Raw genomic sequence first — 17,120 nt, 5'->3', positions numbered from 1 at the left:
ACTGTTTTAAAGAAAAGTGTAGAAATGTAGTCTTTCATGTTGACGTTGGAAGAGAGAAGAAAAATATATCGCTGTACTTCACTTATTTACTTATTTACTGTGTGTTTATATATATATATATATATATATATATATAGATAGATAGATAGATAGATAGATAGATAGATAGATAGATAGATAGATAGATAGATAGATAGATAGATAATATAGAAATATATATATATTTTTTTCCTATGCGCCACATTTCCAAAATTTGACTTGGGGATATATAAACAGTTTCGGAACTTGATTATTGTGCAGCATTCTACGTCGTCCTGCAGGACCTATTCATGATAGGAGACAATCGTCCTTTACGACTGTACAAGGTACAAGTGTTTTCTATATATTTTTTGAGTCAGTAATATCAAGATTTAATGCCTTCCTTTTCAGAACACATAATGTGTACTAAAACAGATTGTAGATTTACGCAAAGAATCATCTGGAACGAATTGGAACGCAGCTTGATCACGTTTGCAGCATGAAAACAGGAAGTTTTCATGAGTTGCAGCTGTGAGCTACATAGCTTGCGAGGTGAGTGTGAAATGTTTAAATATTTGGCCATTCTTTTAATTCTCCTTATATAGTGTCACTCCTGCTTTTATATTCGTTATTTTATTGTTGTTTTTGTATCTAATAATGTTATTCGGCGTGAGTTTTTAAGCTGTAGCTTAAATGTTACTCCATGTAAATTTGGAACTAACAGAGCAGCTACATGCTAAGCTAACCTATTATCTGTTGGTTTAGCTCAGCTAACTGGTTGTTGCTGGCTGTCGGTGTTAGCCGAAGCTGGTAAGAGAGAAAGTAATATGAAGCTATGGAGGATCGGAAGCTAAAGCGCAAGAGTACCCGAAGCGCCACCAACCCCGGGGCTCAGACCGGAGGCTTATCCCGGAAGAACAGTTCCTCCTCCAGGAGAAGGAATGTCGGCTACAACCACAACACGGGGAGCATCTCCAGTCAAAGAAATAGGAACCGGAGGTCGTCTTCCATAGATTCATTCTCAGAAATAATAATAATAATAAAAATAATCAATAAAGTCAAAGACGTCGATGTACGTTTTATTATTATCAATGTAATGTTTTGCAGGGGAGCGAGAGATAGTAAGGCAAAATATCCACAGGCTGTGGGAGGGAATAAGAGCCAGGGCCAGGCAGCACCCGTCATCCAGCACTCTTTTCTGACTGATGTCTCAGATGTTCAGGAGATGGAGAAAGGTCTGCTCAGTCTGCTCAACGACTTCCACTCAGGAAAACTACAGGCCTTTGGTAAGCTCACAGTGGAAGCACTTTGCAGGATTTGATACAAATATTATAATATTATGCTATGATCCCATTATGTCTCAGGCAATGAGTGCTCCATTGATCAGATAGAACACATCAGAGAGATGCAGGAGAAGCTGGCATGCTTGCACTTTGACCTTTATTCTGAGGTAGAGGAAATGCCTGAGGATCAGCGGAAAACGGCCTCTGACACCAACATGGACAAGCTACTTTTTAATGTAAGACTGCTTACTTTTTAATAAAGCATTTAATTATTTGAAGTTCATTTCAGTTTGCATATTAAACAGCTCAAATTGAATGCATCTAATTTTAGTCTTCTAAATATCTCTAAAGAGCTACTGCTTAAAAGTTTGGGATCACTGTGGTGTACCAAAGAAACTGCAAGGATTTTTGCAATTTCTTAGAATCCTATCTTTCCTGTGTGAGCAGGAAAAATTTCCTGTAGCATCTGTGTTGCAGCAAATTTGAAGCAGCCTCTGATTGAAGACACCCGTTTTTTCATGATGGCTAGAGTTGATCAGCTGCTCCTTGTTGTAAACCACACTGTTGCTATGGTTATGCATCCAGGGTTTCCCGCAGTGGGCATAAGCCTGGTGGGCCACCAGACTTGTGCCCCCCACATATTTTCTCCTAATTTATTGCTTTTTTTCAGTGTAAAATGATATTTCAACTTGATACCAATCAGTGGTGCACAGAGGTGTTAAGCTCCTGAATTATTACTGATGAAGCTCTCAAATAACTCTGCATGGAAATGGATAGCTATGCGCTTCAAATTTAGTTACTTATTCATCAGCAAGTGCAAATATTTTTGTTTCACAATATCCATTATGTAAAATCAATAATGTTCTTTGTCTCCACAGCTTGAGGAGCTCAGTTCTTCCATGTATCCTTTTGACATGAAAATCTCTCAGATAAGTTGTTTTTATTCTTGACTTTTAAAAGATTTTAATTTGACAGGGCTCGTTACGACCAAAACTTAACATCCATTTTGTGGATACCGAAAGTCAATTCTTGAATGAATTTGCAATGGTTAGAAACAGTTTGCTGGTCCTTCTTCCTTTTGTTGAAATAAAAATATTTATTTCAACAAAACTAAACTTGAGATTTTGCCACCTCAAGATAAAGACAGTTAAACTTTAATCTTAACAAAAGAGATTAAGTTATCTCAATATATCAAAACAATTGTCTCCACAACAAAAGATACTTGAATACTCATCATGAGGGCATAATGAAACTGATATGGCAAAGGAAGCTTAGTTTTTGTAAACTCAAGATGGCCATAAGGATCTCCAGCCATTTGTGAATAACTAAAATGCAAGAATAGTTCAGAAGTCCTGTAAAAATGCTTATAGCTGCCTAGTTTAATAGGTCAGACGCCAAATAAACCTTAATATGTGTTAATATGAAATTGTTTAGCACTACCATACAAACTAGCATCCTTAGTTTTCCTTCTCAATGTTTTGAGGTTCAGCCAATCAGTGCAAAGGGAAATAAATGGCACCCCTGGATTGACTGCTTTACAAATTTCACCCAATAGCTTGTCTAGTAGCATATAGTGTCTAGTTATTATGGCTTCCCCTGATGAATTTTCTTTCAGATATTTTAGGTATGTTCTACAAATAACAAATTTACCACAAATAATTTGTAGTTATGTTCGACAGAATAATCAACGAATCAGTAACCATCAATGTTTTTTTGTATGCATATTTTTGAAGTATTGCATTAGAAAAAGTGATGGAAATGGCAAAATTCAAAGTAACTTCCTAGATTTTGCAAAAATGTTTTATTTACGCTGGCTTGAGATTTTTGGCTTTTCCGAAGAACCATTAATGCGCTGAAGCGGATCTGGAAACAGATTTTTCAAATAAGTTGTAATGTAGCAGACACTTACCTCTCATGACTGATCAGCTGTTTCTTCTTGTCCTTTCTCTACTTCTCAAAGCAGCGTGTAACATCACCAACACTAGTTGACAATTGTGAATACTGAGATGTGAATAGGTGGCGGTCCACTGCATAGGCAAATCCTATTTCTAGTGGATACTTGTGGCTTAAGTGCTAACATAGTATTTATACTAACTCTAGTTTCGTCTGAATCCATTATCTTGTGTTAATGTCTGGTCTGAGTAGAGTGAAAGGAAGACAAGACGTTTTTGAGAACCTGTTCCTTTACTTGACCCCGGCCCTCCAGCCAGAAGCTGAATCTAGCGGACACTCAAGAAATCCCAAGGATGGCCACCGTGTGACGTTTGTTCTTCATCCTCCTCTTTCCACATTATCTCTCCTGAAACCACGTGTAGGCAATCTAACAAGGCGGAGTTGGAGGAACTTTACCTGAGGTTGAATATATTTTCAGATTGGCTTCACTGCACCCACAGAGTTAATCAAAGATGGGTTTAACAGTACTAAGTCTCTTATATTAAAGATAAGGTACTTATGTTTTCTATTTATTGTATAATACTTGTAAGAAAGTTGCACGGAGGCTTAGGTCAAGATCTCCAGGTTCATTATATTTTACATATTTGGTGCATCCTGTCATTTGTGAAAGCAGCATAGGTTTATAACCCACCAGATTCTTATTTTTCATTGAAAAATACAGAAAGTTGTTGTCATTTCATCTTCAGATTTAACAACAAAGATAATGTATCAAAATAGCTCAACTAAAATTCAGTGAGCAGCCCTTCAGAGTTTGAATGGAACATGCAAAATACACATCACATTGTTTCTGACGGGTCAGTTTGATGCTGGAAGAATAATCAGAAATCCAAATGCTAACATCACAGCCATGCCTTATTTTCTTTTCTTTTTTATTTAATCATACTTGCCTTATTAGTTAGCAATGTTTAAATCAGTGTTTCCCAACCCTGGTCCTCAAGGCACACTGTCCTACATGTTTTAGAGGTTTCCCTGCTTTAATGTGCTGAATTCAACTGATTGCATTTCAGCAAACGCCTGTTAATCAGTCATCGATTGAAATCAGCTGGACTGAAGCAAGGAAAAACCTGAAACATGCAGGGCAGTGTGCCTTGAGGACCAGCGTTGGGGAAAACTGGTTTAAAAGACTGTATCTGATTTATTATGTCTAATTTTAACCACTAGAGGGGGGTGTTTTCACACTTAGCCTTTTGCTTGATTTTACTTTTGTTGATTTAATAAATGTCATGTATTTGACTTTTTTGGGTGTATTTCTTTCATTTACAGTAAGAAAGTATTTTTTTCTCAAAGTCAGTTGCAATAAAGATCTATTAAAAATACTGGGTGAATTTTTTTGTGTGTATTTCATGCCCTGTATAGTGCTGGTCAGAAAGTAACATACATTATAATGTTGAATGTCATAATAATTTGGTGCTTTTGATTAAATACTTTTTCTATGGTAGAATGTTTGCAAAATTTTTGTCACTGTAATATGTTTTTTATGGACAAGAATTATGTGCACAAGTTTGTATTTACTGACGGTAAAATTCACCAGCATCTGTAAAAGCAAATTGCAGTGTCTCAGTACTACAGGTATAAATTAACCTTATTAATCACAAATCCAACTAATTTTGTTTGTAAATAGTAATTGAAGTGTGAAAATGAATTGTATAACAAATTAACGAGTAACAAGTTTATTTATGTACATCTTTGAGTGTGACAACGGATCATAACATTTAGTTGGAAACTACTTAGCCTACAATCAAAATGACTTGAATGAAATGAATTTCAAATTGCGAGTTGCTAATCAGCATGGAACCCTTTAAGAAGAGTAGATTATTATACCTCAGCAGTCAGCATATCAACTTTTAAAATGTCCTTTATCACATCTCAGACAAACTGCACCAGCAAGATTTTTTCATAATTCTTCTTTTAGAATGGGTAAAGTTAATCAAGAACACGTATCATTCCAAAATACTCTTGGTGTGTGTTTGGGATTGCTCACCTGGTGGAACCCTCAATGGTGTTTAAAACCTTTAATTGTATTACTGAAGAAAATGTTTTCTGTTTCAGTCACTTTAAGGAAAATACAGTTTCACTTATAGCTAAATAAACCCTCAATTCGATACTTCCACCACCATGCTTGACGGCACCCTACTGGGTCCCCCTGGAATTCAGAGGGGATAGGAACCATAATCTGGGAATATTTGAGACCCCCGGTTAAAATGCTTACAACCTTACAGCCTGTTTTAATAGTTCAAACACAATGAAATTTGTTTGGAATTTACAGTCGTGTAAATCATCCTAAACATCAAAACTAGTCTGAATGAGTTATGAGATTGCAGAAAGGACTCGACCTCATTCTTTTTAAAACATTGTGAAATATACTGAAAATTGTGCAGGAAACCAACTACTTGAAATAAATTTTGCTCTTTTTAGTAAGTTTTAATGTTTGCTGCTTTAGCTTCCTGAGCCAGTTTTACAAGAGATACTGTTAGTTATTAAGACTCAGGATGGGATGGGCTGTGTGAAGGAATGCCCTCAACCTTTGTTGACACGTCTCCATGGTTACTCCATGCACACAACAGTCCATCTGAAACAGATCTACTCGGCTTCAGTAGGCCTGTAGGAAACAGCGTAGCAGTGATGGACCTCAGAGGCACTCCTTACTCTGTGAAGCTCTGGCAGATCAGTGGGCCTGACTATGAGCCGCAGCCAGGCCCCAAACTGGCAAGAGAGACCCGCTTCAGTAGCTGGACCCCACTGGGCAACAAGCAGAGAAACCTGCAGGTAGTTCTTTAATTTCCTCTCACTGTTTCAAACAAAGGAGTGACTACAATATACAGAAGCAAGAAACTAGTTTCATAAAACCAATTTCTGAACCACAAAATTAATTTGTTCAATGAAAACCAACAACTTTCTAAAAATCATTGCTGAATTGGACATTGCTGCAATGACTTAATTAAATCAACTTGGTTTTCTTACTGAAGTTTAGCATTTTATGTAAACTGGATGTATATATCAAACTGGCAGGGATCCATTTGAATCTGACTAAATTATATTGAATTATATTCTTTTGCATAGAAATTGACACAGTGTGATTATGCAAAAAATGGAATTGAGTAAAATTTTGGATTCTTGCCTGGTGTAAAAATGAATAATATGATCCACCATCTAACTCGATTTATGCTGAATATGAAGGTGTAATCATAACTGGGTGATAATGTGTCACAGGACACACAACAAACAAGAAACACAACAAAATTAGAAGTAAATTTTTAACATTTTGTGAAAACAAGAATTTTTATCAGCCTTACATCTTTTGTCCATGATTTTTATTTCAGTAATGCATAAATTGTTGTATATTATGTTTTTTCTTAGCAATATACCTCAGATTACATCAAAGTGTAATTTAAAACTCTTGCTTAGAATAGCCGGTTCTATAAACATTATTATGAGATTAAAACATCTCACATTTCACCTCACAAACCATGGATGCTGAGTTCAGAGTCTCATTTCTCCAAATAATACAACAAACGGTGCAGTCAAAGTCCAGATTCCCCCCGTTAGAGTACTTGGCAGTGATTAGATGTCCTCATGTTCCATCTGCTTCCTGTTTGATCTGAGCTGTTTGAGGAGCGTGTGAAGCTGCTGTTGCACTGGTTTGATCTGTGGACGGACTCCCAGAGGAAGCACCTCCTGCAGGCTCTGCTGGGTCGCTGCACCAAGGCACAGCTTAAGTAACGTTCTTTCCAACACTTCATTCAAGTTATTCTAAAGTCCTACCCTGAGTCTGCAGTCTGGTCCTGTTGTTGCACGTTGCTGAACCCAGGCACTGCAGAAACCTGCTCAATGACACGGTTCCTGTACCCCGGCTGGACTTCACGGCTGTGCTGCCTCGGTGTCTATCCCTCTACATCATGTCCTTCCTGTCCCCTCGGGATCTCTGCAGTGTCGCCCAGGTCAGTTGGCACTGGAGGGTCCTGGCAGAACAGGTGAGTGTGGATGTTGTTCCATTCCAATATGAATGGAACAACATCCATTCATGTTGTTGCACATGAATGCAACAAGTGTTGTTGCATGTTGTTGCACATGAATGCAACAGCATGCACATTAAAATGTGCATGCTGTTGCATTTATGTGTAAATAACATTAACGTGAATGCAACATGTATGTTTAACTAATGGGTAACGTACCTTCCCTCCTGTCTCCTATCAGGACTGTCTCTGGGCCGGCCGGTGTGTCAAGAGAGGTTGGTTCCTTCCCTACGCTCCAAAAGACAAGGAGTTTGGAGCCTGGAGGAACCACTACGTCTCGTGCGTCTCCACCTTGGACCGGCTATCTCCTCAGGAAGCAGCCGAGATATATGGGACCCTCTACCAACAATGCCTGGGGGTGAAGGAGGAGGAAGGGAAGAGGAGCAGGGAGAGGAGGATTAGGCAGAAACTCAAAGAGGCCCTTAAGGAGGAAAAGAGTGAGTCAAGATTCTGGGTGACTGAAGGAAGTGGGTGTAATGTGAACACAAGTGCACAGGTGGCAGGATGAGACAAATTTAGTACATACAGTAGATCGCAACAACTTTATTATATGAATCATTTTCTTTTTCGGTCCTGTCAAACATAAAATTACTTGCCTAACTGAGCTTTGTCTTGACATGTAAACGTCTCACCTCTCATCAGCTGTTCTAACGGCTTAGGTCTGTGATATCTAACAGGACTAGCCTTGATTAGCAGGAGACCATGGAGTTTTAACCCAAAGTCTGACAATAGAGGTGAAAGGTCACAGACCGTCCTGTCCAGCTCAGAGTTGATGGATAGGTCCTGGTCTTCTCTCTCCTCTTCAATGAAGACATTTGGGTCTCCAACTGCCAGTCTCAGTCCACACAGAGGACAACACCTGGATGAAGTTAGCAGGTGATGAAGTTTCAGTGAAATACAACATTTTACAATTTCAAAACTCTTCAGCATCAATCCCAAGTGGTGAAGTAGATGTGAACCTGACTTCTATTGTTTCTTGAAGACATTTTGCCCATCAGCCAAAAGGTTCCTCAGTACTGGCTTCTACTGAAATGGGGTTAGGATTGTCATCTACACCAATGTAATCCTTTTCGCATTAAACTATGAAATTTTGTTACATGTTGACAGGTTATGAGCTGATTCTGTTTTCTATGTTGTTCTTTTGCTGTAAAAGCTTGTCCAAGGCTAAGATGGTGCCGGCTTCTCTCCCCCACACAGACTCTGCTACTGTCTTGCTACTCATCTCCAACAAAATTCCTGCTTATGAGGTAAAAAAAAACAAAAAAAAAAACGTTCCTGTTTTCATTGGAGTGCAGATCTGAGAAGATGTTGTCGTTTGCCTCCCTCCATCTCCTGATCTCAGGTGGTGCTCAGTGGTGTGAAGACCAGAGTGGCTGTGGTTCTGTATGACCATAGATGGACTCTCTCGGCTCTCTTCAACCAGATGGAGAGAGCTGCTTCAGGGCAGCAAGTGCAAAGGCTTGGCCTTCTGGTTCCAGGAGGAACAGAGGAGGTTCATCTGGTTAATGGTGAGACTTCATTAAAATTCAATTGATCATATTTACTATAGTTGTGTCCAAGTCCAAGAACTAAACATTTTCTCTTGCATTGGTAGAATACCCAGAGCAAAGGAATTGCAGATGCTTATTTTTTGCTTGATTTTATTCAGCTAGTGATTTCATTATTAAGGCTTTATTCAAATAGAGTTAAGGCCAATCCATTTAAAAGCCATTCTGGTTCCTTTTCCTGACTGACTTTTTTTGTCATCCAACCATCTCAGTAATATTGTAGCATCATATCACCATTAAGATGTTTCCACACCTTCTTCCACACCAGTTTCAACCTCACCGTGGAAGAGGAAACATCAGTATTTGATGGAGGTGGTGTGGAAGGTGATGCTGTGGAAGGATCTCTGGTAGCAGTCAGTTTTACAACAAATCTGAAGATCCCACTGACTGAAGATTCTGGCTGACAGGAACATGTTCAGGATGACACCATCATCTGTTAGCAAGCACTGCTAATCCACCTCCTTTGCTTCTGCCACTCCTCTGTCTGGTTAGAAAGCCAGACAGAAAGATGTTGGATTAGGAGATATTATGCTCACCCATTACAACTGAAAGAAGCTGATGAGAGATTAATATGAGACAAACATAAATGAGACAAACATACACTGTCAGCCCTCCTGGTTGAGGCAACATTAATTACATTGGTTACAACCTACAGTATTAATTTTTTCAATAATCACATTATTTGCTTCCATTTTAATTTGATTGGAAATAGAAACATCCAGAAACTTTTGCTCGTAGGCAGATTAGGTGGTGCTCATGCTTTTTACCTGCTTACCATTATTTGTTTCCTCAAAGTCGCTGAAATTCTCCTATTGATATGAGAGGTTTCTCCATCACTACCATCAGTTTCAGCCCCACTGTGGAGCTGATCACTGTGGAATTGCTTATAATGAGTCAGTAAGCATGTATTGCAAAATTATGTCACTCATTTACCTCATCTCTACCCGCTGAAGACTTACTCTCCTAGGAACCATAGGAACCATTCTTTCTAGCTGCTACTAACAAAGAATGTGATAGGTAATTTCCTAGAGTAACACCAAAATGATAATACCAAAAAATCTCTATCAGAATGAGTTGTGTTTTGAGTGGTATTTCTTTGTACCTTTGTCCGATTTCCGTATCTTTTAGGCAGTGTTCTGTCTGAGAGGACGTTATCATCCCCAGATCACCGGGAATTCTGGGAAAAACTGTGTGCCTTGGTGGCACCTGGTCAGGAAGGAGGCGGGGTTGATATTTTCTGCCCGCTGGCTGCATCTGGTACAACTTCTGTTTGAATTTTCAAACATTTAAATTCTTCAAGTAATTCTAAGATGTAAGCTCGTAGTTGGACTTGTCACAGTGTCGGGACTCGCTCTGATGTGGAATCTCTCCAATCTGACTGGTCTGGAAGTTCGCGCTCCTTTGGGTTTTGCCACAGGAAGTTTCCAGAACAGTGAGTTACTCCTTAAGACGAGTTCTGCTTGTAGTTTCTTATAGTTGTTGATGTAATTTTTGTTGGCTGCAGTCCTAAGCGAGTGGTCTGGTGGCGACCAGGACCCAGCAGCTCCAGCTCTATGCTACGTGACTGACAGCGTGCTGTTGGGCTGGTGTAGACAGGCCCGATGGATTGAAGAGGTTCTGGTCCGGCTGAGGAAGTCCCTGGAGCTGCAGCTTCATCAGGCTAGTCTACAAGCCAGAGGCAGAGCTCTGGGTCAGTTCTGAGCTCAATCAGTCCACAGCTTTACTTTGATTAAGCTTTAAACTCATGTCTGGTTCAATTCTAGGACTCTTCTTGTGGGAGAACATTTCCCTGGACACCCTTGGTGTGTGTGGGGAACTCAGTGAAGCGCTGACAGAAGGACTTACAGCTCTCAGCAGACAGAACGAGGTGAGAACTGCTGTAAGACAGGAAGGGAGGAGAAAAGACCAGGTGTAAACTTGAATCTTTATCTGTCCTCACTGCTTCAGAGCCGACCATTAGAGTTCCTGTCCAGCTTCCTGATGAAATGGAGCAAAGAGGACGGAGAGGGGAGCCAAGGAGCAGGTGGTTCATCATGCCCAGGTCAACCACGAGGGATACCACAGGTGTTTCCCTTCTTACACCGTTCTGTTTTGATATGACTGAACAACAAATATAAACCATGTCTTATTGTTTCTTTCTTTAGACAACTTTAGATTGGAGATGTTCCGTTGGAAGTGAGCTGCTCCACAGCGAGCGCCTTTATCTGGAAAGAATGAGGGCTGTGCTGAAGGTAGAACACCAGGAAACTTTAATAACAAACAATGCTTCAGTTCAGAGAGTCTAAGTAGATCAGGTCAGATCATTATGATGAAGCAAAAAAAGTTTGCTTCTGATCCAAAGCTTGAAACTTAGAAATGAGAAAAAGTTTGATAATAGAAAATGTTTATATCTTCTGTCTTTCTGGGGTTTTTTTTATAAGTGTATTTGACAAGAATTTTTGAGTTTTGTTTCTTTTTCCTTGTTTGATTTCATTTAAAATTTAGTATCTATTTTAATTTACGTACAGAATCATTATTGCTGTTAATTCATTAATAAACTGATTAAAGAATTTGCACATTTGTTCACTTAAGTTTTTTTTTAATTTATTCAGTCATTGTTTAGTTACTTCTGTACTTACTGTATTTTCATTTCTATATTTTTCTGTGTACTTTTGGATTTCATATGAATATTTAATTATATATATATATATATATATATATATATATATATATACACACACATTTATTTTATTATTTTATGTGTTGTGTTACTTTTCTTTTTTTTTTTTTTAATTCTATTTTGTTGTTGATTATTTATTTCTTAGTTTTAATTGTGTTTATTTTGATTTGTTAAATTTTGTTCTCTGATTTACATTTTTTAAATGCTTTCACATTTATTTATATTATTGTGGAATTTCTTTTTCTTACTGATGAACTTGTTCTTGTTTGTATTTCGTACTAATCTGTATCAATAAATATGTTTTCTGTTATCTGTGTGACTGTGTGGAGGTGTACCGGGAGCCTCTCATGGCGGTGGTGAATTCCAACAGAGCGATCCTCAGCTACATCGACATCCAGATCATCTTCAGCTCTGTTGCATTGATACTGCACCTGAACAGGTAAACACCAGCTGGATTGGTATTATACTTCTGGAGTCAGATGTTAGATAAGTGTGTGTTTTAGTGTGTTTCAGGTTGATTTACAGGCCAGGCTGAAGCACTGGGGAGAAGAGCAGTGTGTTGGAGATGTGTTTGTAAAATTCTGCTCCAAACTGAATGTCTACACTAACTACCTTAATAATTACATCACCACCGTCCACACCATAGATAAGGTAAGGATAGTATTGTCTTGTTAAAAGTGAGAAATAGCTCCACTCTTCACCTGGTTGTGTCAAACGTGTATGTTTTAGTGCAGGGAGGCTAAACCTGCATTCGGGGCTTTTCTGAAGAGAGTAGACAGAACTCTGCCAACACACATGCTGAGGTAAGAAATGCTGCTTTTAGGATAAATAACTGGGTTTTTAAAATCAATAGTATTAGCATAATTTTGTGTAAAGCAACAAATGTCATAAATGTGCAGACGGGCCATCATAATGTGTTATTTTTAATCAGCACAATCCACACTAAACTACCCATAAAAAATAATCTGTTATACCAAAGTTTCAATTAGTCTGATACTCCTCAAATCAAAAGAAAGCCAACGTTGATAGAAAACCTTTGGTAAGACAAATTATATCAAAGGTATAATATAATGCCTCCTGCCATCCTGCAGGAGGTATTATAGACGAAGGAGTCCGAGTTAGATCATATTTGAACTTTGTGGTCTATGGAACAAGAAACTGTGGAGGAAAGCTGACATCACACATCACCCTGTATGCACCGTCCCCACAGGGACACTTGGTGGCACCAGAGAATGAGAAAATGTTCCACTCACCAGCGCTCCCCAGTGGTGTTAGTGGGTCAAACAACTGTTATCAGTCTGATCCACTGTGAGTGGGGTTTGTGGGGTGGTCCACTGGTTCGGTCAGAACCACCTGGAGCTAAACCTGCTCAAGAAGGCAGAGATGATGGACTTCCAGAGAACAAATTAAAATTCAACAATACTTTATTTTTGAATTTGGGCTTTTCTGAAGAGAGCAGACAGAACTCGCAGACAGAACTCTGTTGACACATACTGAAGTAGAACATGCTGCTACATGTAACATTAAAGACATCATCAGAAAAGGGAAATCCATTTAGATTTTGTTATTTAAATATTAGAATGATTTGCTGTCCTCGGTGTATCTGTGTGTGAAGCCTGCAGGAGCTGCTGCTTTGTCCTGTGTGGCGAATCCAGGAGTATGTTACTCTGCTTCAAGCTCTGACCTCACACACTCGACCCGATCACCCGGACCACCCAGACCTCCGCTCTGCCCTCAACACAATGCTCCAGTTCAGAGACTTCATCCAGGAGGTAACGGAGCTGGGGTCCACACGGTAGCTCCTGCAGGTTCCAGCTAAATATGGAAATGATTTGTGTGTTTTCCAGTTGGAGAGAAACTCTGAGGCAGACAAGAGGCTGGAGGAGACACAGGAACTGATCCAGGGCTGTCCGGTCAGAGGACTCTTCATTGTTCTTTTAAAAAACATATTGAAGTCAAACCTTGAACTACTGCTTCCTGTTTTATATTCACGCGCAGAGTCTCGCTGAAGGAAACCGACAGTTGATAATAACCCAGGATGCCATGCTGCTCAGGAGTCCAGACGAACAGATTCCAGACTCACTGAGGTGACGACTCCAGCTGACTGTCTGTTTGCATGTACGGTTTGTACAGTAAGTCATTCTGGTTTGTTGCACAATCAGGGCCTTTGAGCACGTATGCGACGTGGGGCTCTTCCTGTTTAGTGATGCTTTAGTTTTGACCCGGAGAAGGTTGCAGCACATACCCTTTACCATGACTCACCGGAGCACACACACTTTCTGGGTCTCTGTGGCTCTCAGCAGTCTGAACGTCAGAGAAATCCTACACACACGCTGTGAGTCTAAAAGCAGCTACAGGAGCCAGTTTGCTTCAGTTTGAGCACCACAGTGATATGCAGGTGTGTGTCCTCAACTGCAGATGTGCGCCACGCCTTCATCCTGGACGGGCCGCGCTGTTCGTGGGTTTGTGCGACAGAGCAGGAAGAGGAGAGGGACAACTTCCTGTCTGCGCTCCGTTTGGCTATAAGCTCCTCCCTGACAGAACATCAGTGAATTTAAGGCGGCGATATCTGCAGCATAGCACCTGACTCCCCCAATAAGGAGCTCCTCTGTACACATTTAATGAAAATAGTCCCAGTCCTTCCTATAGATTGAGACAATTATGCAAATAATATGAAATCACTTCTTTTAGAGGGTGTTTGGTTTGTTTTATGTTTTAGCAGAAGATGATAATATTTAATGATTTTCACCAGCCCACACTGTCTACATTGCTTTTCTGAACCATAATCATGTTCTGCATCATCACCAAGATCACACAACCTAACAAATACCATATGACCAAGTCCCTCTGGAAATACAAACGTGATAAATAGTGTTATTAATATCAGCCCAGATTTATTATCAGACTGATATGTTACATGACAAACATTGGCTGATATTGATGTTTATCTTTATGTACGACACATCACTACTTTTTTCCTCAACATCAAATGACTCCACATTTTTTTCACGACATTGTGTACCAGTCTATTATTTCTCAACAATAAACAACTCCACATGTTTTCATTAAATGATTTCACTTTTTTTTCCAAAATATTGAATAATGACATATTTGTAGACAATAATGAGCATTTTAATTAAAAAAAATTCCATATGTGTGCCTCAATATTGATTGCTTTCATTATTTTCTTAGCAATGTTCAGTGATTCCATATTTTTACTCAACATTAAATTATTCCATAAATAGTAATGTTTTTTCTAAGTTAATTATTGTCATTTTTATCAAATAGCCTAACATTAAACTGATTATCTATCTTAAATGATCAGTATTCATCCATGTTTGACTTTTAATTTCAATAAAATGTATTTTTCCACATGTTGAGGTGCAGGTAGTAAACATTTTACGCATCAAAGTATAAAAGGCTTTTATTGTAATGAAAAATAACACGTCATATTTTAATGAAGTAGCTGCATTAAAACTCATCAGTTCTGTACATTATTGCCACTTTTTCTGTGTCCCATATCCATCTTCTTTATCTGCATCTCACAAAGACACATAAAAATATACATACTATTTTTTATTTAACAAATACATATATCACGCCTTTTAATCTAATATTTTCATGTCATTTGCTGTTCTCATGGACATCTTCAGATGAGTAATTTGGTTGCAGCAGATAATTTTCAGTAGTTAGTGTGTTACTGGACAAGCTAATAGAATAGAGCACAGACAGTAAACAGCTGCATGTAGCCACTGTTAGAGCACCAACGATGAAAATTTGGGGAAATTGAACACTTAATTCAGCACGACAGCTACATGGGTCAGTGACGTCACAGTCTCCGGTTCAGCAGGTTTGGGCTGTTCTTCATGCGTGAGGCTGGCTCTCTCCCGATTCCGGCAGCTGACGACGACCCCTGGTTTATCGCCGGGCTGTTTGCGCTTTTCTGGGAACCGAAACCATTTGGTTTGGGGATTCGGGTCGGTCCTGGACGTCGGAATGCTTCGAGAGGTATCTGACGGAGAAACAGAGAGAATTTGTGGTACGTTTTGAACAAAAAAGGTGGCATTCTCTAAAATGACAGGCTAAATTCTAAGCTAGTTGAAGACCCATTCAAAAAATTAGAATATTACTGAAAAGTCCATTTATGTCAGAACCCAGATAGCACACAACGTTAAATCAACGTTGAATTATAGTTAGAATTGTTGATTTTTGGTTGAAGTCGACAAATGATGGTGGATCAATCATCAAGCAACCATCCAATGAAACCGTTGAAACTGTGCCATTGAATCAATGTTGTTTTGTGGTTGAAATCTGATGACTGAAATGCAAAAGTCTGATTAATGGTTGATTTTTGGTTGAAGTCAACAAATGACGGGATCAACCATCAAACAACCATCCACCACTAGCCAAGTAACTGACGTTGAAACTGTGTCATTGAATCAATGTTGTTTTGTCGTTGAAATCTAATGACTGAAATGGGGATGTCTGATCAACATCTGATCAATGTTAAATCAATGTTAGCTGTTTTGCCACACCCTTTCCCCTCCTCTCCTCCGAGCTGTGGGTCAGGGCATTTTATTACTGAGCGGGGGGTTATCACGTTTTAAATTAACGGGCTGAACAGCAGTTCAGATTACCCACCCTTCTTGGAATCCTTAGAGGGGGTCCTGGGGATTCCCTTGTTTTACTGGGGGACTTCAACGCTCACGTGGGCAATGATAGTGAGACCTGGAGAGGTGTGGTTGGGAGGAATGCCCCCCCCGATCTGAACTCGAGTGGTGTTCTGTTGTTGGACTTCTGTGCTCGTCACGGATTGTCCATCACGAACAACATGTACAGGCATAAGTGTCCATATGTGCACTTGGCACCAGGACACCCTAAGCCACAGTTCGATGATCGAGTTTGTCATTGTTTCATCGGATCTGTGGCCGTATGTCTTGGAGACTCGGGTGAAGAGAGGTGCGGAGCTGTCCACTGACCACTACCTGGTGGTGAGTTGGCTCCGGTGGTGGGGGAGGAAGCCGGACAGACCTGGCAGGCCCAAACGTGTAGTGAGGGTCTGCTGGGAACGTCTGGCAGAGTCCCCTGTGAGACGAGGCTTTAACTCCCATCTCTGGCAGAACTTTGAACACGTTCCAGGAGAGGTGGGGGACATTGAGTCTGAGTGGACAATGTTCCGTGCCTCCATTGCCGAGGCGGCTTATCGGAGATGCAGCCGCAAGGTTGTTGGTGCCTGTCGCAGCGGCAACCCTCAAACCCGTTGGTGGACACAGTCAGTGAGGGATGCTGTCAACCTGAAGAAGGAGTCCTATCGGGCCTTTTTGGCCTGTGGGACTCCAGAAGCAGCTGATGGGTACCGGTGGGCGAAGCGGCATGCGGCTCGGGTGGTTGCTGAGGCAAAAACTCGGGCGTGGGAGGAGTTTTGAGAGGCCATGGAGAAAGACTTCCGTACGGCTTCGAGGCGGTTCTGGTCCACCGTCCGGCATCTCAGGAAGGGGAAGCAGTGCAGCACCAATACTGTTTATAGTGGGGATGGTGTGTTGCTGACCTCAACTCGGGATGTTGTGGGCCGGTGGGCGAAATACTTTGAAGACCTCCTCAATCCCACAAACATGACTTTTGTTTAGGAAGCTGAGCTGACTCTGAG

The 17,120-nt window shown here is 40.1% G+C and overlaps 3 protein-coding genes and 1 long non-coding RNA gene across 17 annotated transcripts in view; 2 read left to right on the top strand and 2 right to left on the bottom strand.

Moving 5' to 3' along the window:
• Positions 1 to 341: 341 nt before the first annotated feature.
• ccdc28a (coiled-coil domain containing 28A) lies at positions 342 to 4,570 on the top strand. 2 transcript variants are annotated; one of them, XM_081614681.1, is made up of 7 exons: positions 343 to 365; positions 454 to 570; positions 784 to 1,017; positions 1,126 to 1,304; positions 1,383 to 1,537; positions 2,180 to 2,202; positions 3,508 to 4,570. In XM_081614681.1, the coding sequence occupies exons 3-7, from the start codon at positions 854 to 856 to the stop codon at positions 3,560 to 3,562; spliced, it is 576 nt and encodes a 191-aa protein (XP_081470807.1). In that variant the 5' UTR covers positions 343 to 365; positions 454 to 570; positions 784 to 853; the 3' UTR covers positions 3,563 to 4,570. The 2 variants fall into 2 exon arrangements, with proteins under 2 accessions (XP_008429004.1, XP_081470807.1); XM_008430782.3 differs by having other exon boundaries at positions 342 to 570; positions 3,500 to 4,570.
• Positions 4,571 to 5,765: 1,195 nt separating this feature from the next.
• Positions 5,766 to 14,543, top strand: ect2l (epithelial cell transforming 2 like). Its single transcript, XM_008430794.2, has 22 exons — positions 5,766 to 6,020; positions 6,858 to 6,970; positions 7,063 to 7,225; positions 7,449 to 7,704; positions 7,945 to 8,143; positions 8,250 to 8,327; positions 8,421 to 8,514; positions 8,610 to 8,775; positions 9,943 to 10,071; positions 10,154 to 10,246; positions 10,319 to 10,504; positions 10,578 to 10,681; positions 10,762 to 10,878; positions 10,959 to 11,045; positions 11,803 to 11,912; positions 11,977 to 12,124; positions 12,203 to 12,276; positions 13,089 to 13,245; positions 13,321 to 13,386; positions 13,472 to 13,560; positions 13,636 to 13,808; positions 13,892 to 14,543. The coding sequence occupies exons 1-22, from the start codon at positions 5,766 to 5,768 to the stop codon at positions 14,023 to 14,025; spliced, it is 2,991 nt and encodes a 996-aa protein (XP_008429016.2). The 3' UTR covers positions 14,026 to 14,543.
• On the bottom strand, positions 6,549 to 7,525 carry LOC145554568 (uncharacterized). Its single transcript, XR_014090555.1, has 2 exons — positions 7,427 to 7,525; positions 6,549 to 7,213 (listed from the first exon to the last, which is right to left on the bottom strand). It is a non-coding gene; the product is annotated as an uncharacterized LOC145554568 (long non-coding RNA).
• A 336-nt stretch (positions 14,544 to 14,879) lies between the features above and the next one.
• The window catches only part of filip1l (filamin A interacting protein 1-like), a 163,956-nt gene continuing 161,715 nt past the window's right edge, over positions 14,880 to 17,120 (bottom strand). For all 13 annotated transcript variants that reach the window (XM_008430843.3, XM_081614634.1, XM_017302573.2 and 10 more), the window contains one exon: positions 14,880 to 15,485. In XM_008430843.3, coding sequence (XP_008429065.1) covers positions 15,303 to 15,485 — 183 coding nt within the window. In that variant the 3' untranslated portion in view covers positions 14,880 to 15,302. The remainder of the gene's footprint in view (positions 15,486 to 17,120) is intronic.

The sequence above is a fragment of the Poecilia reticulata genome, chromosome 2 (genome assembly GCF_904066995.2).
Source record: "Poecilia reticulata chromosome 2, P_reticulata-male-v2, whole genome shotgun sequence".
Classification (NCBI taxonomy): domain Eukaryota; kingdom Metazoa; phylum Chordata; class Actinopteri; order Cyprinodontiformes; family Poeciliidae; genus Poecilia; species Poecilia reticulata.
The sequence above is the reverse complement of the archived record's forward strand: the minus strand, read 5'-3'. Positions and strand labels throughout refer to the sequence as shown.

Bases quoted from the DNA above. Each gene is read 5' to 3' on its own strand.
- ccdc28a (XM_081614681.1), top strand. From the start codon at position 854: ATGGAGGATCGGAAGCTAAAGCGCAAGAGTACCCGAAGCGCCACCAAC. The intron at 1,018-1,125 runs GTCGTCTTCCAT...AATGTTTTGCAG, and splicing joins CAAAGAAATAGGAACCGGAG to GGGAGCGAGAGATAGTAAGG. The intron at 1,538-2,179 runs GTAAGACTGCTT...TTGTCTCCACAG, and splicing joins TGGACAAGCTACTTTTTAAT to CTTGAGGAGCTCAGTTCTTC.
- ect2l (XM_008430794.2), top strand. From the start codon at position 5,766: ATGCCCTCAACCTTTGTTGACACGTCTCCATGGTTACTCCATGCACAC. The intron at 6,971-7,062 runs GTAACGTTCTTT...TGCTGAACCCAG, and splicing joins TGCACCAAGGCACAGCTTAA to GCACTGCAGAAACCTGCTCA. The intron at 11,913-11,976 runs GTAAACACCAGC...TGTGTGTTTTAG, and splicing joins TTGATACTGCACCTGAACAG to TGTGTTTCAGGTTGATTTAC.